Consider the following 24,900-nt stretch of genomic DNA (forward strand, 5'->3'; position numbering starts at 1 on the left):
CCCTCGCTCCAAGGTTCACTCTTCAAACTATCAAGTCCCCAGGGAGCTACCACTGTTTCCAGTATCACGGACCCAGAAATGGGAGCAGTTATTCAGGACAGGGCCACACACAGCTGCAAAGTAGGGCAGGAAATGTAAGTAAGCCAAGAGCACCAAAGAAGGGCCAGAACGGAGGGGGGTGGAAAGGTGAACAAGAATGGGACCATGAGAACAAACTGAGACAGGTCCAGGAGCTAGCTTTAAAAACAGGCAGAAAACCCCACAAATTTTTTATTTACTCGCATATTATCAGCTCTTGAGTAATACAGGTATGTAGGTAAAATTATTTTTACTTTTAGAGACAGTCCTATGAAGCTTTATATTTTGGAATAATTACCATTGGGAAAAATGGCTCCTTTAAAATGAATCTCTCTTGGTCTTTCTACACTTTCTAAAATAAACGGGATCTGATGTACATCATGAAGACTATAGTAAATAATACTGAAAAATGTTAATCAGACTAAAAAATTAGTACTGATAGTAAGACTTCTTCTAATTTGGTGAAGTCAGGATGAACATGATTATGGAAGTCGCTGCTGAATCTATATTTATTATCTTTTATAATAATTTGGAAAAGGAAGGAAATTACCTTAATTTAATAATTTTAATTTTAATTACCAAAATAGAAAGGCTAAAAGGACCAGGAAACAGAAAAGATATTTAAGGTGTTAACTAGTACAGTGCTGCTTTCAGCACTCATGTACTAGATACTTGTTCATTACTTGCCACATGTCACCTGAATATAACAAAAGTTCACAAAGGCATCCTAAATTCTGCATTTTTTTTAGTTGTAGTTGGACACAATATCTTTATTTGTTTATTTATTTTTATTTATTTATTTTTTGAGAGAGTGAGAGAGAGAGAGAGAGAGAAGGAGAGAGAGAGATAGAAATTTTAACATTTATTTTTTAGTTTTTTGGCGGACACAACATCTTCATTTGTGTGTGGTGCTGAGGATCGAACCCGGGCCGCACGCATGCCAGGTGAGCGCGCTACCGCTTGAGCCACATCCCCAGCCCCATGTTTATTTATTTTTAATGTGGTGCTGAGGATTGAACCCAGGGCCTCACGCATGTTGGGCAAGCACTCCACCGCTGAGCCCCAGCCCGAGCCCCTAAATTCTGCCTTTAAAACAAGGAAGCTAAGTAACTTGCTCAAGGTGACACGACCTGTGAAAGGCAGGGCTCAGCTTCCAGCTCAGACTTGTCTGATGCCCAAAGCCTTACTCTCTTTCAATCCAACATCCTGCTCCTGAGGACAGCCACTAGTTCTCTCCCTCCTTTTCCTTGTCTTGCCCTGCCAAGCAGGCGAACTGGACAGCCTTTCAGAGTGAATTTGGTGGCTGAGAAGCACCGTGAAGAGGACAGTTTCATGCTCTCTCCTTCACTCACCCCACTGGATCTGACGGGCCTTCAAGTACCGCACTCTGGCTCACAAAGATTATGAACAAGTAGAGGAGGACAAGAATGAAGGGACATTTGCCATAATTCTACAAGGAATCCTCATTCTATTCTTGAGATGAGGAAGGGCTTAGAGAGGTTATAAAACATTCCCCAAGAGAAATGCAAATTAAAACTATGCTGAGATTTCATTTCACTCCAGTCAGAATGGCAGTTATTAAGAATACAAGTAACAGTAGGTGTTGGTGAGGATGTGGGGGAAAAGGTACACTCATACACTGCTGATGGGACTGCAAATTGGTGTAACCACTATGGAAAGCAGTCTGGAGGTTCCTCAGAAAACTTGAAACGGAACTACCATTTGACACAGCTATCCCTTGCTTGGCATACACTCCCTGTTTGGCATATACCCAAAGGACTTAAAATCAGCATACTATAGTGAGTGACATGGCCACATCAATTTTTATAGTAGCTCAAGTCACAATACCTAAGCTATGAAACCAACTTAGGTGCCTTTGAACAGATAAACAAATAAAGAAAATATGGTAACTATACACAATGGAATATTACTCAGCCATAAAGAAGAATGACGTTTGCTGGTAAATGGATGGAACTGCAGACTATCATGCTAAGTGAAACAAGCCAATCCTAAAAAACCAAAGGTCAAAGTTCTCTCTGATATATGGATGCTAACACAAAATAAGGGTATGACAGGGAGAACAGAAGTTCACTGGATTAGACAAAAGGGAATGAAGGGAAGGGAGGGAGGATAGAAATAGGAAAGACGGTAGAATGAATTTATAACTTTTCTGTGTTCATATAGGAATACATAATCAGTATAACACCCCACATCATGTACAACCATAAGGATGAGAAGTTATACTCCATGTATGTATAATATGTCAAAACACATTCTACTACTGTCATGTATAACTAAAAAGAACAAATTAAAAAAAAAAAAGAATTTCCCCAAGGTTATAGAGCTAATTAATCTGCAGTCTGGGTTCACGCCCAGGTCTGGTCCGACCCCAGCTCTTCAGAAGCTCTTACTTAGCACTTCTGGAAAGACTAGGGAAATTCAAAGAGATACCTTTCCCGCCCCCATCTTTGTCTAAAATAGACAAAATGAAATTTAGAACAGTAGTTCATCCTTGGAATGATTCCATATTCCCCCCACCGAGATTTCATTTCACTCCAGACAGGATAATTTTCTATTATGAAAATTGTCAAACAAACAGAAAAGCCAAAAAGAATGATAGTGAATTGCCAAACACTCACCACCTAGACAATACATTAACATTTTGCTGTATTTGTGATACCATTCTTATTTATAATACATGTATCAATATAGTTTATTTTATTCATCCATTTCAAAATAAGCTGCAGAAACATAGTGATTGCATTTTAAAAGGAAAGCTTTTGAATATTTTCTAATAGGTTTTTTAAATTTTTATTTTATTCACATATAAAGTGATTTCAAAACTACAACAGCTTTAATTTATAAGAATTCTTATTAACAAATTCTGTCAGCAAATAATACTGAATAAATTAATCTTTAAATTAATCTGAACACCCATACCTGCTCCATAAAAGTTATGCTCACTCGACTAGAATAGGTTTTAACAGTCTTAGAGGAAATCAACTTGCTTTATTTTTCAAAAAATAAAATTTGCATTCTCAAATCCCATAATTTTAATAATTTTAATATTCTTATTTATACAATTTCTAAACCCCACAATAAAATTTACATTAATAGAAATTTCAAAATCAAATTAATCATATATAACAAATTAAATTTTAAAAACAGATTAAATCATTTGTACCAAAAAACACACAACCGTAGCAAGTCTCAGATATACATTCCTATGATTTCAACTGAAATTCATTATTTCACTCCATTCTTCAGAGTAAATACAAATGAATTCACTCCCCAGTTATTTGTAGTATGGAGGCGGCCATCACTCTTCCCTTTAAATCTGTTACAGACTTCAGAATAGAGGGCTAAAAGGAAGCTGATTACAAGGAATAGGATAAGTCAAACTATTTTGAAAATATATTTTCTAATAAATATCACTTAGTAAATACCTATCAAAAAATTTAAATCTAAACCAATACTTTTGTCAGAAAGCAATTAAAATTTACTTTTAATAACATTACTACTCTACAACTAAATACAGTCATTTTGGATTGTTGATACTATTTTAAATCTTCAGTGTATCTATCCCTTCAAGGAAACACTCCAATGCAACAGTAAACTGATATTAACTGTATTTTATAAATTATAAAATGAGTTCAATACTGGGGGAAAAAAGAAAAGAAGTCATTCTCTCATTTGATATATAAAGTCTACCAAATCATTCCAAATAAAAATGAAATGAGAATATTATTATTGTTTATAAAACACTTTCTGTATTGAAAGTTCAAAGTGTTTTAATTAGGAATTTGTTATTTTCACAGTGATGCCTGTTTCTGAGTGTCACATACTTTTTCTCTTACTGTAGTTTTTCTTTCTCTTAATGAGTCATCCCAGAAAAAGCCAAAACTGAAGGGAAAAATAACCATCATGTAAAATAAATTACAACTACTAGATACCATACCTATTTTAATAAATTCAATAATTTTCTCAACAACAGCAATTGGGAAAAATGAGTTTTAATTTTCAATTTCTACTTTATTAATTTCTCTATTGCAGCATTTGCCTAAACAAATAATCACTACTTTGGCCTTATAATTTGCCTTGGACACCCACCACTGCAAGCAAAGGGAAAAAAAAAACATTTTTGATGGCTCATTCGAATGGAAAAACCATATATCAGAAGTTATTGTGTAAAAACTCAGGACTTGTGAAAGAAAGCACAGTTTGGCAGAACACATTTAATTAGGCTTGGCTCTTTAAAATATTAAATACTCAGTTAAAATCACATTACCACTTTGTCTTATAACTTAAAACACAGAATAAATTTCAAAGTCAACCCTTCCTTGCTTCACCATTTTTTAGACATTAGCAGCAATTACAATGTTTGGAAATACAGTAAAAGACCGATCAAAGAAGTAAGGATAGAAGCAAAAGAAACTCTGAATAAATGTTATAACATTTCTCCATACAACATCAAATTTTCAACATACTATTTCTTTTCACTACTATCTGAAATCTGTTATAGTCATGCACCACATGACAGTTCAATCACAACAAACCGAATACACAATAGTTGTCCTGTAAGATTATGATAAAGCTAAAAAATTCCTCTTGCCTATAATCATCATAACGTTGAGTGCATCTCACATATTTACACATCTGATCTCTGAGATGTCGTTGGTATAGACAAACCTACTATGCTTCCAGTCAAATAAAAGTTCAGCATATACAGTATAGTACAGAATACTTGATAACGAAAATAAATGACTGTTACTGGTGCATGCATTTATTATACTTTTTAATGTAATTTTAGAGTATTCTCATTCTTAAAAAAAAAAAATTGCTGTCAACAGCATGCCAGGTTATGCTGGCAGGAGCCTCACACACCTCAAGATTACTGCATCTCTTGACTGCACCATTTTCTTTTGTTATTGATTTAATTTTGTGTTCTGTTCATCATGCCTATGCAGCAATAGGCCACACAACACACAGCATAGTGTGCAGTGAGCTATACCACCTAGGTTTGTACAACTGTACTCTATGATGTTTGCATGATAAATCACCTAAGGACACATTTCTCACAATATATCTCCATATTTAAGCAATACATGACTGTATATAATATATAATACAAAAATAAAATGTACCAAATAACTGATGTTTTCATAATTTATTTACATTAAAAACTGGGTAAATTTCTAAATCATCATGAGGTCATTTTTTCTATTATTTTAGCATTTTTAAACAAAGTTATATTCTAAATGTTACTAAGTGATATCTACTACTATTAATGGTCATTTATTATGTATCTAGAAGATGTCAAGCTCTTTCCTACACATTTACACATCTGATCTCATCAGCCCTACAAAGGCAGGTACAGTGCTCACTCACCCTACAGAGGACATTTTCAAAGACCCCCAGAGGATGCCTGTGAATAGAACCTTTTCCATATTACCTAAGCATTTATCACACACTGTTAACTTGTGCAGTTTGGGGTATAATAGCAAAACAGGCATAAATTTCTTTTTCTTTTCTCACAATTTCATAGATTGAAGATTCATTCTTACCATATATCTTAGCAATCTTAGTATTTGATTTTTTTTCTTTCCTTATTAAGTGAACAGCATTCAGATTTGCAATTTATGGCTTTTCTTTGGTATATCTAAATTGCAAGAATCACTCTTTTATTGCACTGTGGGGTCACAATTAAGTAAAATAAGGGCTACTTGAACACATGGACTATAACAGTCAATCTAAGACAATTATCAAGTAACAAAATGGATGGGTAGCATATGTAGCACAGATACACTGGACAAAGGGATAACTCACATCCCAAGCAGGCTAGAGCAGGATAATGTGAGATTTCATTGTACTATGCAGAGCAGCATACAATTTAAATCTTGTGAATTGTTTATTCCTGGAATTTTTTCCACTTGATATTTTCAGACTATATAGCTGGCTGCATGCAGGTAAGTAAAACTGCAGAAAGTGAAAATGTGAAGAAAGAGCAACTATTATATTAACTTCATTTTACCATAAGGAATTTAGGTCATTGAGAGTTTAATAGCCCAAGTACACACAGTAAATGGCAGGTCTGGGGTTCGATCCTAGTTCTACCTAATACCTACATACAATTATCTTTTGCATATTATCAAATTATCATAATCCAGAATTTGCTTCTCCAAAGGACAATATAAAGGTGGTCTCCAGAGTCAGAATACAATTTATTTCAATCATACAACTGCTTTTTTCTTGGATTTCTTATACATTTTGGCATGATTTTTTTAAATTAAACAAGTTAGTATGGTTAGAATCGACTGTGAGTAACATCTTCACCACCACCAGCAAGCAGGGTTATGATGTAAAATAAAGAGTGACTGGAGCCAAATGCTTTTTTAGCTACCAATGTGTAAAAGATGAGTACTTTACAAGTTAAATATTACAGGAAGCAGAATTCTAGCATAACCTACTTAATACCTGGTGCTATGGTCTAAATATGGTTTGACCTCTAAATCCACGTATGTGTTTATGGTATTATGAGAGCAGAAACTTAACCCAACTATAGTGCTTAAAGGTGGAAGGAACCTTTGTAGAATGATTGGGAAAATGAGGTCATTAAGATGGAGCCCTCACAATTAAATTTTGGTGCCTTTATAAAAAGAGAGCAAGAGACAAGAAGAGACAAGTATGGGTGTTTCCTTATGCCTCAGGACATGGCAAGCAAGAAGACCATCATCAAAGGTCAAACCAACAGAGCCCACCAGATCTTGGACTTTGAACCTCCAGAATTATGAACCAAAATAAACCCTGTTTTCCTTATAATGTAATCTACCTCAGTTATTTCATTATAATAATAAAACTTGACTACTACACCTGGTTATAGAATGGATTTTTGCTTCACCTCCAAAATTCATGTTAAAGTTTTCTCATTGTATTGGGGGTAAGGTCTTTGGAAACTCATTAGGCTCAGATGAGGGCATGATGGTAGAGCCCCCATGATGGGATTAATGCTCTTACAAGAAGAGGGAGAGATGCCAAAGTATCTTCTGCTATGTGAGGACAGAGTAAGAAGGTGGTTAACTGAAAACCAGGGAAAGGGCCCACACCAAGAACCAAATATGGTGGTGCCCTGATCTTGGGTTTTCCAGCTTCTAGAACCATCAGAAACAAATGACAGGACTGGGGTTGTGGCTCAGTGGTAGAGTGCTCATCTGGCATGTGTGAGGCACTGGGTTCAATCTTTAGCACCACATAAAAATAAATAAGTAAAAAAAAAGATATTGTGTCCATCTACAATTAAAAAATATATTAAACAAAGAAACAAATGACAGTTGTTCAGCTGCCCAGTCTGTGATATTTTATCTTAGCAGCCTCTGCTGAATGAGACAATACCTTCTGACCATACATCCTGCCCTAACAAATTAACAGATCATAGACATAAAGGTCACTGGCCACTTATAAAACATTTTTTAACAAGGGAGGGTAATGTGCCTATAGATTAAAGTAAGAATTATCTTACTGACTATAACTAAGACTAACAATACTACTGATATCTATGATTAGTTGAACATTTCAAATATTTATTAAAACACAGGATCAAATATTTTCTAGTAAAATCAAGTCTTTTCTATTAAAATCTTTGACTAATTTTATGAACAAAATGTCAAAAAGCAAACATAATAATCTATCAGATAAATTACTGAGTAAGAAATGGTACCATAGTGATTGTTGTCAAGGCAAGCTCATTTAGGAAGCAAGGAGAAATCTCTTGTGGAAATATCTATTTAACAATCAAATTTTCCTTTCTAACTGACATTGGCCAAATTTTACACCACATAAAATGAAAAGCCAATTGGAGAAAAAACAAAAACATGGCAGGCATATTCAATTTAGTCAGTTTTTCAAAATATTTTTTACATAAACTTTTGCAGAACAAAAAAATACAAAGATCTTAATTTTTTAAACTAACATAAATGTGTCTGGCTTTTCTGGACACTAGCTGTTTCTCCAAATAAATGTGTTCTAATTATTTTTATTTTAATTAACAAGCACCAGAACTTTAGTACAGATAACAAAAGTTATTTACATGAGGACAGATACTATATAGTTTTACAAGTGATTCCATTTGTTCCTCATAATAACCCTATACAAAACTGGTCTTGTTATTTATCAATGTTACATATTAGTTAATGAGATTTAAAAAGATGAAGAACTTGTCCAAGGTCATGCTAAACTGTGACTCCATCCCAAATCTTCTGATTCTGATTATCAGGCTCTAGAATCCAATCTTATCCACCAGGATTTCCAGTAATGGAAATGAGAAAAAGCAATTGAGAGGTCTCTGGGATACAATCACAGTGGAGATACTGAGGGGTGGGGGACATGGTTTGAACTCACAAAAGGATCACCTAGCACCTCCCCACCAGGGGGATTACTAGCTCTGGTTTCAGGTAGATTCTAGCAGGTAAGCCCTAAAAGTCAGGGAAATCCTCATTAACTGTGAAGTCTACTACCTGGAAAACACAGGCTGCTGTCCCTACAGCAAACCCTTCACCCAGGTCTCCAGGAAATGAAATCTGTTCCAGGTAGAACAGTCACAAAATCCCTAACTATGTTCACATTTGTTATTTTTCACATGACATCTACAGAAGCACTCTAATCTCCACACATCTCTCAGCATGGTGTTGAGGACACAGTCATGGATACAATAGGAGGCCCCAAAATATTTTTTAATGATGATCTAGAGCTAAAAATAGAAGCTACCTTATCCATTGAAAGGATTTATAGACCACACTACACCTAACACAATCAAATCCTACTGGATACACTAAAAGGTTACCTTTGTGCATAAAATTTGAAGGGAAAAACAGGAGATAAAAACTATTGATATAGAAAAGATTTAGAACCTAAAATTGATAGTAAATCCATTAATAATTAAATATTAATAACCAAAAGTGGCATAAAATCTAGATTAACTTAAAAAACAACACTAGAATCAAGGAGATCAGAATTCCAACCTATTTGTTTTACACTGAAGTACCATACTCATTATCACCTTTAACAGACTGATTCTGACAAGCTGGACCTCACTAGTAGCAGAAAACACTAAGAATAGAAACCAAGAGGGCTGGGGATATGGCTCAAGCGGTAGCGCGCTAGCCTGAGGTTCAATCCTCAGAACCACGTACAAACAAAGATGTTGTGTCTGCCGAAAACTAAAAAAAAATAAATATTAAAATTAAAAAAAGAAAAAAGAAAAAAAAAAGAAACCAAGAAAATGCGTCAAGAGATTAGTTAAACACATTAGCACCGCCTCAATATATTTCCTCAGCAATTAGTATTGGCTCAGCCACTTTCCATGAAGGGCCCCCAGGAGAAACAGATTCCAACCCTGGAAAAGGGGCTGCACCCCACCACAGTGGTGCCCAAATCATATCAGAATAATCTAGAACACTCACTGAAAATGTGTATGGCTAGGCCCCACCTCATATCTAATGATTTTAAAATTCCAATGTCTGGTTTTAATGATATATTTTTTAAAAGTATGCCAAGTATACTGAAAAGTATGCCAAGTATACTGAAATTCTGATTCATTTAAAAATTCACTTAACATATCAAAATAACTAAAACTGGTACTTTTCTAAACAGTGAAATGATACATATCAGAATAGTGGAGGAATATCTAAACTAAAAAAATATAGAGAAAGGAAATCACTTTTTATTATAAAAATATGAATAATACAGTTTATTTACAGGTGTTATAAATATAACAAATTAAGGTAATATAGTAACATGCAATTAATTCTAACCAGTTTCAGTGAAAGAAACCACATTTGACAGATTTAAGGTTTTTTTTTAAAAAAAGATGAAATCTATACTAGTTAAATGTCACTGTTCTCAATAACAACAAAAAACATACTAGTTGTCATTTTTAAAAAAAAATTTTAGTTGTTGATGGACCTTTATTTTATTCATTTATTTATATGTGGTGCTGAGAATTGAACCCAGTGCATCACACATGGTAGGCAAGTGCTCTACCACTGAGCCACAACCCCAGCTGACTAGTTCTAATTTTTAAAAAATTAATAAATCCTCCAATATCCATTACATTGATTCCACACTATGCCAGGACTCCCTGCACACTGGAGTCCCGACAACAGAAAGAAGAAAGACTTGTGATGCGCCATGGAGCCTTTAGTCTAAGATAGTTAGAGGAAAACCTAATCATAAAAATTCAACTTCAATGCAACACAAATGATTGTAACTTAATAGAGGAGATTTTAAAATACAGAGAAAAAAATCTTTATTTCTTTATTTTTACTGAAGTAAAAACAAATTCCCTAACTCACCTGTATTTAAGGGTAGTGAAATGTTAAACTCACTGAAGTTGGTAAATATGCTGTAGTTAAGTAAGAAGCATCCCCTTCTAGACTATAAGTACACTGAAGAATTGAGGAAGTAAAGGGCCATGGTATAGATAACTTGCCCTTAAGCGGTTAAAAAAAAAATTGTGTGTGTTTCTGTCTGTGTGTGTGTGTGTGCGCGTGCGTGCACGCACACATGTAAAAACAAAGAGAATACAATGACAAAACGAGGGGATAAAATGCCAACATAAATCAATCTTGATAAAGATACACATAGGGGTTTTTTAACATTTTATTTTTGAAACCTTTCTAAGTTTATAAAATTATATCCAAATAAAAGGGTGTTCCTTTTTAATGTACAAAGAAGGAGATAAATGAAAAAAAAAAAAAAAAACAGCAAAATGTTGACCATTCCGTAAGACAGGTTGTGGGTAAATGAGAGTTCATTCTATCATTCTGTCTACTTCTGTTCATCTTTATTTTATATACAAAAACATGAAAAAAAGAAAACAGTAGATAAAATCATGTAGGTAAGGTAGCTACTATAGTGCCTAGCAAACAGAAGGTATTCAATAAATGATAGACACTTTTATTACAACTGAGTCACATGACTCTCAAGTGTAGACAAGTATTGGCTTTTAGCGTATAATTACATTTTAGTATTAACTGACAATCCATAGATGTAAGGTGCTTTGCTGGACACTGTAGTGCCAAGAAGTAGCTCAGAACTCAGGTGGTCATGACACTGTAAAAAAAAAATAGAATAGCCTATTTCATATAGATGAGGTTGCTATGAGAATAAAGCAAGCGTTTAAAGAGTTCTCTTATATACGCAGAAGAGTTATACAAATGTTAGCTCTCATTTTATTGTACATAAGAGACAATATAGGGAGAATAAGGCACATATGTATGTAAATATAATCAAAATCAAGTGACAGGTTCCACAGAAAACAACCACACAGACATCAAAGGAAGTCTTCATGGAGAAGGTGGTACTCAAAATGGACTTTAAGAGATGGATGAGCAGAAAACTGAAGTCAGTGAGAGGAGGAACTAGGATGCAAGACTACTGAAATAATTCAAGCAAAGACATACTAAGAGAATGTCAGGAAGCAAGAAGTAACAAAACGTTAGGGCCTGGGAAAAAAACAGCAGTACGACCACAAATACTTCTGTAAAAGTGAATGAGAAGAAACTACAAAAGGTCTTGCCTGACTTGGGAGGCTCCAGGTATGTGGCTCGCGACTCATCTGGACCCCAGTTCTATCACCAGGTTTCTCCTCTTCCCATGGCTGGTGCCAATAAAACTTCACTATCCAAGACTGTTTTTTGAAATACGAGACTCTGTTTCAAAAGGGACAATTTAAGCAAAGCATACAACGCAGAAATTGCTATGAAAGGAAATGCTTTCTATGCCCAGGGAAAATTCAATCACAACAAAAATGAATGTAATCCAAATAAATTTGAAATTTACATTTAGCTTTTAAATATAATTTTTTTCTGTGAGAAACTTCCAAATCATATATTTCATAAGCTGTTTTAGTCAGCTTTATAATCACTATAACCAAAAGACCTGACAAGAACAATTTTAAAGGAAGAAAAGTTTATTTGGGAATCACAGTTTCAGAGGTCGAAGTCCATAGATGGCTGGCTCCATTGCTCTGGCCCAAGGTGAGGCAGAACGTCCTGGCCGAAAGGTGTGAAGGAGGGAAGCAGCTCAGGACAGACAATCAGAAATACAGAGAGCTCTGCTCACCAAGAACAAAATATAAATTCCAAAGGCACGCCCCCTCAATGACCCACCTCCTCCAGTCATACCCTACCTGCCTGCAGTTACTACCCAGTTAACCTATTAATGGGTTAACCCACTGACTAGTTTTCAGCTCTAATAATCTAATAATTTCCCCTCTGAACAATCTTACATTGTCTTACATATGAGCTTGGAAGACACTTCATATCCAAACCATAACACAAGCTAATATTAATGTAAGAAATTCCTTAATTACCAACTAAAAAATCATCAAAAGTGAGCACATGACGAAAGTTAAATTTTGTCAGTGTAACTGATATTTCTAAAATGTAGTTGAATTCAAAATTACATGACTGTGATAGTTCTTAAATTTTATTTTGCTGACAGTACATAGCTGCATTTTTTAATAGTATGTCCTTTGTTGTTTTTTTATTACGTTTTGACTCACATACTGTAAAATAATGAATCCATAATTATTCCATTCTGATTTATGCTTCTACATGAATAGTTTTATGAAGATTTAGGAAGAGAACCAGGCAAAATGTCCCGCTATAAAACATACATCTATTTTAATTCCTTACTAAATTTTAAAACAGTGAAAAAAATACCAGAGAATCTTTAAAAGTTATTTTAGAAATAACCTCATAGATCATTATCCCAATCAATCTTCTCACTCAATAGGCAAGGAAATAGTTAGGAAAATTAGAATTATATGCTAATAATATGATAACCTCCTTATGATATGCTGCTAACTGATTAAAAACAAATCCAAAATTTTAAATTCATATTTTTTGGCACCCAAAATACTAATGACACCACATACAATACTGGGCATCTACCTAATACAACACAACACATAACCTAATACAATACATAACTGAACGAAAAATCAAAAACTACACACATTTGTTTACTTTAAAAAAGAAACTGGCTATGTATTATCACTGCCTTAAAGAAAGCAGATAATAAACTTATAACATTCCCCCTAAAGCCTAAATATTAAAAATGGTCACTTTTAAATACCAGCTTACCGACTCTGTTAGCATTCTGTTGCTGTGACAAAATGTTTAAGATAAACAACTAAAAAGAAGGAAAGATTTATCTTGTCTGGTGGTTTTGGAAGTTTCAGTCCATGGGTGGCCCATTTACTTTTAGGCCTGTGATGATGAAGTACATCACGGTGGTGGGAGGATGATGCAAAGGAGGGTGCTCACCTCATGGCAGCCAGAAAACAGTGAGAAAGAATAAGGGGTCAGGGACAAAACACATGCTTCAGGAACATGTCCCCAGTAACCTATTTCCTCTAAGTAGGCCATTCCTTCCAAAGTCTTTACCACCTCCCAACAGCATCAGCTAGGAACTGAACTCATGTGCTGACATGAGTCTTTGGGGGACATTTCAGATCTAAAACATAACAATGATTTAAAAAAAAAAAAAAAGAATTGAAAATACTAACAGATCAATTAAGTCTTCCAATGGGACACAAAAAGCCATTCTTGTGTTGCCTTTGCCTTTCAGCTTATGGATGAGCTGTACATAGCTTCCTTGTCTAAAATAATACAGACCGGCATTGGGTAATGCAGGTACAGCATTCTAAGCAGGCTGCTCAACACCAAAGACAAGGGCATCAGTGATCACAATGTATTTAAGTTCACAATATTAAGAGAAATCAAAGGAGGACAAATCTAGAAAGTCTAGTCTACTGATCAATTTCTTAAATCAACAAAACAAACCCAGAAGGGTTTTGTTTTGTTATTTGTTTGTTTGTTTTTAACCACTAAGATACATCCCCAGCCCTTTTTAATTTTAAGATAAGGTCTCAATAAGTTGCTTAGGGTCTCTCTAAGTTGCTGAGGCTAGCTTCAAACTTGCAATCCTCCTGCCTCGGCCTCCCAAGCCACAGGGATTACAGGTATGTACCACTGCACTCGCCAAGTTTACCATTTCTTAACAAAAAGTTACCAACATTCATTATCTAATAAGTTATTGCACAGTACTGCCTTTTCCTATTACACTGATGTCCTGCCTGAGTATGGAGAGCATGCCATGACCACAACTCCACTGTAGAAACCAGCTTCATCTGGACCCTGCACTCTAATTAAAGTGAGTATACTGCACACTGTGTAGACCTGACAACTGCTAAAGTATCACTCTATTTTTTATTTATCCTTCAGAATAAAGCAAAAGTTCAGTGTTGTAACCTCATATGACCTGGGATCCCCAAGCTAACAAAGGGGAGGACCAGAGGTACTTGGTGCTTCTCATGTCCTCAGGTCTGAACCCTGTGAAGCAGAAATGAGAACTTCCTATGTGGTAGGGAAAAAAGGACTTTCTTCAGCTACGACACTTTTTCCCAAGCAGAAAAAACTCAAATTTGTAACTACTTCAGAGTTTATTACAAATTCTTCAAATGTGCTAATTTGTCACTGAATAAAATGGAGCACTAAATATAATAGAAAAACTAAACTCAATTGGCCATATAAAATCCCAACCAATAAAGACTCTAAAATACAAAGGTCTTTAAAAAAAAAAAAATTATTTATTTTAGTTGTAGTTGGTCACAATGCCTTTATTTTATTTATTGTTATGTGGTGCTGAGGATTGAACCCGGCGCCTCGCACATGCTAGGCAAGTGCTCTACCACTGAGCCACAACCCCAGCCCCCCAAAGGTCTTTTATAACCAAAGCAGTAAGAAGTTTAAACTTATTTTAAAAGGTTTAAGTTTATTTTTACTGTATAGCCAGAACTCATAAAATATAGATATGTATGCATAAACATTGTTCTTGAAGAATGGTGCTTTATAGATAAATAATACATTCATTATCTGCATGTATTTAATATAAATCACTGCACAGAATGGAAAGAGTAATATTTTAGTTATTTTCATTATTTCACACTTACCCAATACACAAATCCAACATAACTGTTGAAGATGGCAGTCAAAAGAACAGAATTTGTTATTCCTGATTAAATGTATACACAAAAAGAATTGAAAAAATCTTATAGGACTTACTTGCTACTCCTGATGCCAGTCCATAAAGCAGTCCTCCCCCATCTGACTGCTGGGGGTAAATATGGGCTCCTGGAGGAGGAGGCTTTTCTTGTCTGATGAAGTTATATAACAAAGTTTTCACAAGTTTGCTGGTGTACGGAAGACTACACAAAAAGAAAAAAATCAAACATGTTTATGGGAGTCACCTAATTCTATAAAAGTGACACAGAAGTAACTCTGACATTAATATTGCTTGAAAGAAATATTCACTGTCACATATCAGTCAAGGCTCTGAGGGCTGAGATCATTGTTGAGGCTTACTTCTGACTTTGCCTCTTGCCACACCAGAAGACACTGGTCACATCTTTAAAATAACTGAGAGTCAGTTACATTAGCTGTAATCAATATAACATTTGTGAGACATTAATTTAGTGCATAATATAGTACTGGTACTTAAAGAAAGGTGGTAATATGAAATCATTATGGAAGAGCAAGGATTTAAAGATAGTAATAAAAGACTGCACTTGTTAAGCATGAAAGTATTCGATATATCCAATTATTTAATTGGTAATACACCAATTCCTGCAATCTATATTGAATTTATTAACAGATCCTTGAATGTACTATTGGAATTTTAAAAATACTGCTTCCAAAATTAACAACAAAAATCAGTAAAAGAATATATTATAGTTTAAGTACCTGACACCATACTAGTACAAAAACCCTACTATCTATTCATTCAACCAATTGCAGATTAAAAATTTCAGAAAAAATATGCATCTGTATTACACATGTACAGAGATTTTTTCTTGTCATTATTTCCTCAATGATAAAATGTAAATCATTTGGATATGATTCAAAGTATACAGGAAGATGTGTATAGGCTGTATGTATTTTATATAAGGAACCTGAGCATACAAGGATTTGGGTATCCTTGGTGGGGGGCTGTGGGAGGGGGGGTTCTGAAACCAATTCCCTGTGAATAACAAGGGACAACTTTAGTTTCAAACAGATGAGTGAGAAGAAGATACAAGAACAATTTGAACAAACAAATATGACTTGATGACTGCTAAGACACTGAAAATGAAGAAGGAGGAAAAAAAAAAGAAAGACACTTTGAAGGTTTCTATTCTACAAAGCAACCGCTAGAGATGGCAATGAATTTAGGGGACAAGAAAAACAGGGAAGATGGGTAGTTTGAATACAAAATTGAATTTAGACCCTAAAGGATGTAAAGTTGTAGTAAAAAAAAAAAAAAAAAATCAAAAGCAATATACTGGAGATACAGGACCACACTTAGGTAAAAGGACAAGAATACAAATATAAATTATGCAGCTTAAAAAGGGACAAATTTAAAATAGAAACATACCATGGACCTTGCATCAAATACTTGTGACTAATGCTCTGTCGCAAAATTTCTTTGTGGAAGAGTTGGCAGGAAAGGAAAACAACCATTGTTGATATAGCTTCCACTGATATTTCATATGTAATATCTCTGGAGAAATAGGGAAAAACAGTAATGATCATTTTGAGAAATTAATGTACTACTCTTTTTTAAAATAAGATATACATTAAAAACTCAAATCAATATTTTCTTAATATTAAAGAACTTACATATTTAACAAAAAAATTAAGTCAAACAAAAATATTAAACTCTTTCTCAGGCATTAGTTATTTTATTCTGGCATTTCATTATTTTCCTAATTTCCAATTCCACCTCATACTGAAGGACATGCCTGTCATGAACACAATAACCAGCAGTGTTCTACTTTGAAGATCCTCTCTAAACCCCTACATTTATCCCTGTATAGTAATGGCACAGAAATAAATATTCAGATTGTAAAGTGGAAGAGAAATTATAGTGCAGGGAAGAAAACAATATATTTAGGAGTTCATAATTTCTTTACACTCATAACCATGGTAAAAGATCTTTCATCTCTAGTGTATGCTTTCTCAAGGTCAAATTTGCATGTCTGGCAAAATATTAGTGGTAAACACATCATTTCTGTTTTATTAAGCATATTTCTTTTAGGAAGGACTAACCTGTCTGTCCTCTCAAGATCATTAACCACTTTTAGAAACAAATCTTAGATCACTAAAAAGCAAAAGTTTCAGCTGAGTAAGGAGATCAAACAAGAAAAATGTATCAAGATATCTTGAGGGCTGGGGTTGTGGTTCAGAGGTAGAGCGCTTGCCTAGCATGCATGAGGCACTGGGTTCGATCCTTAGCATCACATAAAATAAAATAAAAATATTGTATCCACCTATAATTAAAAAATAAATATTAAAAAAAGAAATTTTGAGTTACAGTAAAAAAATGGGATTATTTCAGGGACCAGGAAAGCAGAAATCTCCACAGCATAGCAAAAAGAATAGTAGCTCCAAAAGAATGCCAAAATACTTTTATAAATCTGAAATATCCATACAAAGTCCAAATTTTAAAAAGTACTTAACACATCTACTTAAATGAAACCTCATTAAATAATTTAGGGAAAACTTGACTCTAGAGTTAGACAAGCTTAAACTCTACCAGATATTTTAAGACGTTATCAATAATAGAAATATGTTTAAAAAACAAAGTCGGCAGGTCTGGGGTACAGGGCAAAAAAAAAAAAAGTATACAAAACACTCAACTGATCCTATTTTGTAATGAATAAATCTCAATTCTACTCAGAAATTTTATTTTTAAAGTACTTTAATTCTCTTTCCTAAAATTTCCAGAACTACTGCAATAAAAAATAAACCATATAAAAAGCAATTCTTATACTTAATCTGATTTCCAAAACTGAATGAAAGATAAACCTGATGTTTTATGCTTATGATATGATTCACTAATGATGATTTGGGTGCTCAGATAAGATTTTACATTAGGTAATCATTCATTTGTATTGTCCAGGCTTGTCTAGAATCCATACTCTATGTCAACTGACTAGGCTTTTCAGTTGAGACAAAGTTTAAAGCCAAATCCTGAATTAACAAATACCCTTCTAGTAAGACAGAGCCTATCTAGGGGAGGGGGTCACAGATAACAAACTACAACACATCTGCAAAGGTATTCAATAACTAAATCAAAAATAAAGTATCAACTATAGTGCTTTACAACTCCGCATCTTGTAGAAACAACAAAGACTCAGAAATACATGGTTTTATTTTGTTTAAACTATAAACTATAACTATTAATAAATACTAGGCCTAAAATCCCTGAGGGAAAAAAGCATGTATTTAGAAATAAACAAAATCACAAGTGAAAAAAATAGGAAAAGTGTTAACCCTTGGATCATCCTCTCTGATCAAGGAATTCTGAAAATTTAAGAGTGAAGAGTAAAGGGTTTGATGTTGGGAGGTAGTAAGTTCATAGTACACAGAATATTGACCACACCAGACTAAAGGTGCATTCCCCAAGACTTCTAATTGGAACCATGGCCCTTACCTGTATTATTTCATATGCCCAAACATATAAATTCTATCAAATTGTTTATCAAACCACCCTTTGGCTCACATATCATTTAATAAATATTTATAAAGAATTTACTCTTACTATACTTAGTGTTATGGTTTGGATAGGAGGTGTCCCCCAAAAGCTTATGTGTGAGACAAAGCAGGAATGTTCAGGGGTGAAATGGTTGAACTGTGAGAGTTGTAACCTACTCTGTGGATTAATCCACTGATCTAGATTAACTGGGTGGTACCTAGGCAGGTGGGGTGTGGCTAGAGGAGGGAGGTCACTAGAGGTGTGCCTAGGAGTTTACAGTTGGTCTTTGGTGAGTAGAATCCCTCTCTGCTTCCTGCTTGCCACGTCCTGAGCTGCTCTCCTCTGTCGTGCACTTCTGCCATGATGTTCTGCCCCATCCTGGCCCCAGAGCTGTGGAGTCAGCTGACCATGAACTCAACCTCTGAATCCATGAGCCAAAATAAACTTCTCCTCCTTCGCATCGTTCTTGTCAGGTCTTTTGGTCACAGTGGCACAAAGTTAACTAAAACGTCTAACTAGGCATTATATTACATATTGGAGACAAATCCATCAACAAACAGACAAGGCTTCTACCTTTATGGAGTTTGCAATTTAGTGGAGAAGACAGAAATCAAATACTTAGTCCAAAAAGGGACACTTATGGAGGGGTGGGGAGGGGAGAGGGGAAGAGAAGGAGGGAGGGAGGGAGGGAGGGGGAGGGGGAGAGGGAAGGGGAGAGGGAGAGGGAGAGGGAGGGAGGATTATAGGGAAATTGTTTTTAACTTTGAAATTAGAAGAAAGTTTCTCTAAAAAAAAGTGACATTAAATTAAACCTGAACTATAAGGGGGCAGTTTTTTGCACTGAAGTCTTTCTTACTAGAACACATGAGGTTCTAGCTCAAGACTTTTTCATTTTTGGTATCATTTGTATTCTTTATTCTAGTACCTAATAGGCATTCAACAGATAAAGAGAGAGAAGGCTCTTTATTGCTCTGATTTTGACTAAAACTTACTTGATAGTTTCCTAAACAGATTCATCAGCATAATGTAACACCTTAGGAAAATAAACAGGAATTAGTATGTGAGGTATTGTAATACATATGATAAGCACAAAAGAATACTCATGTGACAAAAACGTATAGGGAATTTCTCAAAAGAAGAATGCAGGATGTTACTGACTGGATTAGAACTATGAAACATGATCTCTGCCTGACCAACATCCTCCACCTCCCCTTCTTTGGCAAAAATAGCCCTCTTTGCCTTTCAGGCCATTCCTCACACCATTCAAGGTGCAGATGCTTGACCCTACCTCCTGGTTATAAGAGGTGATCAAAGACTGGCCAATAAAAATGTTCTTATTAAAATGTTTCCCAGGACTTTTGGAATTATCAGGGAAAAGGCACTCTCTCCTCCTGACTTTGCAAGTATAAAAACCATCATATCTAGAGCTTCTGGTGGCTTTCTTTGCCAATGCAGAAGAAGCTCCTGCCTGAGAAATGGTCCAGTTGAGGTTGTGAGCATAGCAGAGGCAAGAGATTGAAAGGAAAAGGGGAAAAAAGCAAGAGGAGAAAGTAAGGGGTCCTGCTGATTAGTCAACAGAAAAATCAGGCATATAAAAAACAATTATAATGATAATGAAATCCAGCAAATGTCCATGAAAGTGGTTTTCGTTTTGGTTTTGATTTTGGTTGGTTGGTTCTTTGGTGGTACTGGGGATTGAACCCAGGGGTGTTCTGACCTATACCCCAGGCCCTTTTATTTTGAGATGGGGCTTCACTAAGTTGATGAGGCTGCCTTTAAACTTGTGATCCTCCTGCCTCAGCCTCCCAAGTAGCTGGGATTACAGGTGTGTACCACCATGCCCAACAAATATGTCCTATCTTAGGAACACAAAGATAACGACAATCAGTATTGCAGGAGCAGAGCTTGTCTAGTACGTGTGAGGCACTGGATTTGATCCTCAGAACCACGTACAAAAATAAATAAATAAAATAAAGTTTAAAAAAAATAACTGGAGGATCTTCATGTAAGATCTGAAACTCTAAAACTACTAGAGGAAAACCTAGGGAAACATTTCAAGATATTGGCACAGGCAACAATTTTCTGGCTAGGACTACAAAAGCAAAGAAAACAAAAGTAAGAACTGACAAACATGACTATATCGAGTTGAAAAGCTTCACATAGTAAAGAGTGAAGAGACAACTCTATAGAAATGGGAGAAAAATCTTTGGCAGCTATTCATCTGACAGAGGATAATATCCAGACAGCACAAAGAACTCAAAAAACTTAACAAGAAATAAGTAATCCAATCAAAAATGGGCAAATAATCTGAACAGATAATTCACAAAGGAAATATAAGCCAGGCTCAGTGGTGCATGCCTGTAAACCCAGTGACTCGAGAGGCTGAGATAGAAAGATTCCAAGTTTGAGTCCAGCCTCTGCAACTTAATGAAACCCTCAGCAACATAGGGAGGCCCTGTCTCAAAATAAAAACTAAAAAAAATGAAGTGGGGATGTAGATCATTTTTAAAGCACACCTGGGTAAATTCCCAGTACCAAAAAGAAAAGAGGGGTCAGGAAGAAAGAAAAGAAGGAAAGGGAGGAGAAAGAGGAGGAAGACGATGATGATGATGATGACCACAACTGGCCAAAAAATACATGAAAAATGCTCAATTTGTTTAGCCATCAGGGGAATGCAAATCAAAACTGCAATGAGAGTCTATCTTACTCTAGTCAGAATGGCCATTATAAAAAGTACACAAATAACAAATGCTGGAACCCTTATATACTGTTGGCATGTAAGTGAATTATCCAGCCATTATGAAAAACAGTATGGAGGTTCCTCTAAAAACGAAAAATAGAACTACAATATGATCCAGCCATCCCACTCCTGAATATCTATCCCAAGGTATGCGGCATACCTGCAAATCCTGCAGTACTATTCACAATAGACAAGATATAAAATCAGCTTAGCTGCCTGACAATAGATGAATGGATATAGAATATATGGCATATATATCATTCAGCCATAAAGAACAAAATCCTGTTGATTGCAAGACAATGGATAAAAACAGAGGGCATCCAGTTGAGCAAAATAAGTCATACACAGAAAGACAACTAGTGAATATTTTCTCTCATGTGTGGAAACTGAAAAAAAGAAAAAATGATGAAATGAATGTAGGAAGGAATATTAGAGACTAGAAAGGGGCCCAGTGGGGAGGACAGCAAGAGAGGAGGTAGGAAAAGGGTAGAAGAATGGTGGATAAGCATGATCAATGCACAATATATGGATGTATGAAAATATCATAGTAAATTCCATTAATATGCCCAATAACTATTTTATAATAATTATTATAAAAATAAAAGTATATGCATTAAACACAAGAGTGGCTGTTTATGAGAAAGAAAAGGAGTAGAGTACAGAAATAAAGGGAAATGAGTGAATGAATATTAAACACAGGGAAAGAGAGGCTTCACACAAGCCAATGACATAGTGCTGAAGAATGTAATTAACTCACCCTATGCCTGACAGGTCCAAAACCAGGAACTGTGGGATGAAGAGAAGCGTAAGAGGTGAAAGAACATATCAAAGTGGGAAAATGCTTAAACTAATGCGGGATACAGAAGGAGAGTGTGCAATAAATCATTTGGTTGGGGCATTATGACGATTTTGACTATGAAAATGGAAAAGAGCAATCAGACATGAATGACATTTAAGAAAATAAAACTAGTACCACTCTGTGACAGAATGGATGCTTAAAGTGGGAGAGAAACCAAGACCAATCAAGAGATACCGAGGTGTCTAGATTTAGAACTCACATGGTAATATCATCAACCTAAATTGTAGAAAACAGAAAATCATTATGTATATAGTCAATGCTCATTATTCATAGATTCCAATATATTTGTGATTTTACTTATTCACTAAAATTGGCTTGTAATTCCAAAATCAGTATTGCAGCAGTTTTGCAAACTTAACTATTTACATGATTTTCACACATCAAAGAAATCCAAGACAAAAGTTCATGACAAAAAAAATTCATTTGCTAAAAATTGCAAGTGAATTTACACATGAAAGTGTATACATTATGATAAAGATGACAAAATAAAAACAAGATCAATATTTTTCTTGGGTCACTGGGGAACATGAGATAATAACTACAATAGCAAAACTCTATGTAAAATTGCTCAGAAACATGATGCTTCAAATTTTCTTTAAAACAATTCAAGAGGTGAAGAAAGGGTGGCTGTGAAAATAAGAGTAACCCTGAGTTGATAATTATTAAGGCTGAGTGACAAACATATGGAGTTTCAGTATTCTCTCTGTATTTGTGTGCTTATAATTTTCCACAAGTCTAAAAATATAAAATAAGCTGACCAATTATGAAGTGTTTATAGACCATGAGTTTGGTACAGATAGGGTCTTCTCTTCCAGTAAGAATCTACCATGATTCCCCGAAGTCAACAAATGTTAGCTGGAATGAATGAACAACTGAAAATTCTATCTTAACAAATCTAATCTGCTGAATGAAGTTTCTGCTTGAGAAGCTGCATGTGTTTCATCCCCATGGTATTAGTTTTATATATATATATATATATATATATATATATATATATATATATATATTGTTGCCATTAAACAAATCTTCACAAATAGCCACTTTAAACAGCACAAATTAGTTGCACTGTTTTAGAGGTCAGAAGTCTGGCACTGGTCTCACAGGTGTTGGAAGTTCTAAGGAAGGATCCATTTCCTGCTCATTTGGGTTGTTGGCAAGATTCAGTCCTAGTAATTGTAGGACCTAGGTTCTCATTTTCTTTTCTTTTTTTAATTTTTTAAAAATTTGTTGGTAGACCTTTATTTATTTATATGTGGTGCTAAGAATAGAACCCAGGGCCTCACACATGCCAGGCAAGTGTGCTACCGCTGAGCCCCAGCCCCAGCCCCTAGGTTCTCATTTTCTTGCTGGCTATACACTGAGGGTGCTTCCCAGATTCTAGAGGTCATCATATTTGATTATGGATCTCTTCTTCCATCTTCAAAGCTACCAACAGTTTTGAATGATACATGTCTCATTTCTGTCCTACTTTTCTGGTTTCCTCGACTACTGAGACTGCCCCCCTGGGATAATGGAGGGCATTATTAGAAAGTCTTTAGCTTTGATCACACCTTTGCAATCACTTTAGACAGGTATTATGTTACTCATAGTTTCCAAGGATAAGTGTAGGGACATCTTTGGGATTAAGTAGAAGACATTACTTTGCCTTCCACTAGAATTAGTATAAAACAGGTTTAAACGCTAATTTTAATAAGAACCAAAAATCTGCCTATCATTCAGCATGAAAATAGTACTCATTATACTAATCTACGAGATTAGGTGGGGAAGTAAGGGTAATAAAAATATAATGTTCAAAAAATAGATTAAAACAGGCTCCAATATACTGGCTTGATAGAAGAAATAATTTAAAACACAATGCTTCAAACAATAACAAAGGTATAAGTATTAGAAATCGCTAGAATAGAATCTTCCCCCTCCCAAAAGATGTCAATTTCCATTGCATTTACAGGTGTAGAACAGAGAAAATTTAAATGAGAACAGTAGAAAACATCTAAATAAGATGATGACCATCTAGTAGTTGCTTCACATCTCTGTGTGTGTGTGTGTGTGTGTGTGTGTTTTGCTGGGGATTGAACACAGGGCCTTGTCAATGGGAGGTAAGTACTCTACCAATTGAGCTATATCCCTAGCCCCTGTAGCTGTACATCTTATGGGGGGCAGGGAGTGGGGGCAAAGACCCTACTAGCTAACTCCGTCAGACTCCAGGATTTCTGGCTAGCCATGCTAACTCACCTCTACCACATGCCCTCCATCCTTGCTCATTCTGCTTCAGCTTGACAGCCAGCCAGGTGTCTGGACATGCTAAGCATGCATCCACCTCAGGGCTTTGCATCTGCAGTCCCCTCTGCTAAGAACGCTTTCCTTCAGACAGCAGCAGAACTTTCTCTAACTTCATTTTAGTTTCTGTTTAAATGTTTTCTTCACAAGAAGCCCTCCTTTACAATCTTGGCTATTATATTACCACCTATTTTTTTTCACTGACTTTATTATATTCTGACATCATATTATGTATTAATTTATTATCTTTCTCACAGCTCTAGTTTGTCATATTCAGTATTATATCCCTAGCACCCAAAAAAGAAGGTGATGAGTACATACTCATTATTTGCCAAATAGTCTTTCCTACTATGCTCACAGGTACAAGGAA

General features: G+C 35.2%; 1 protein-coding gene across 11 annotated transcripts in view; it reads right to left on the reverse strand.

Moving 5' to 3' along the window:
• The window catches only part of Dym (dymeclin), a 357,093-nt gene that overhangs the window by 228,990 nt on the left and 103,203 nt on the right, over positions 1-24,900 (reverse strand). For all 11 annotated transcript variants that reach the window (XM_058573871.1, XM_046428286.2, XM_058573870.1 and 8 more), the window contains 2 exons: positions 16,552-16,677; positions 15,204-15,346 (listed from right to left, as the gene is read on the reverse strand). In XM_058573871.1, the coding sequence (XP_058429854.1) occupies positions 15,204-15,346; positions 16,552-16,677 (269 nt within the window). The remainder of the gene's footprint in view (positions 1-15,203; positions 15,347-16,551; positions 16,678-24,900) is intronic.

The sequence above is a fragment of the Marmota monax genome, unplaced genomic scaffold, assembly GCF_021218885.2.
Source record: "Marmota monax isolate L192 unplaced genomic scaffold, Marmota_monax_Labrador192_F-V1.1 WCK01_AAM20220418_F8-fsc00031, whole genome shotgun sequence".
Classification (NCBI taxonomy): Eukaryota; Metazoa; Chordata; class Mammalia; order Rodentia; family Sciuridae; genus Marmota; species Marmota monax.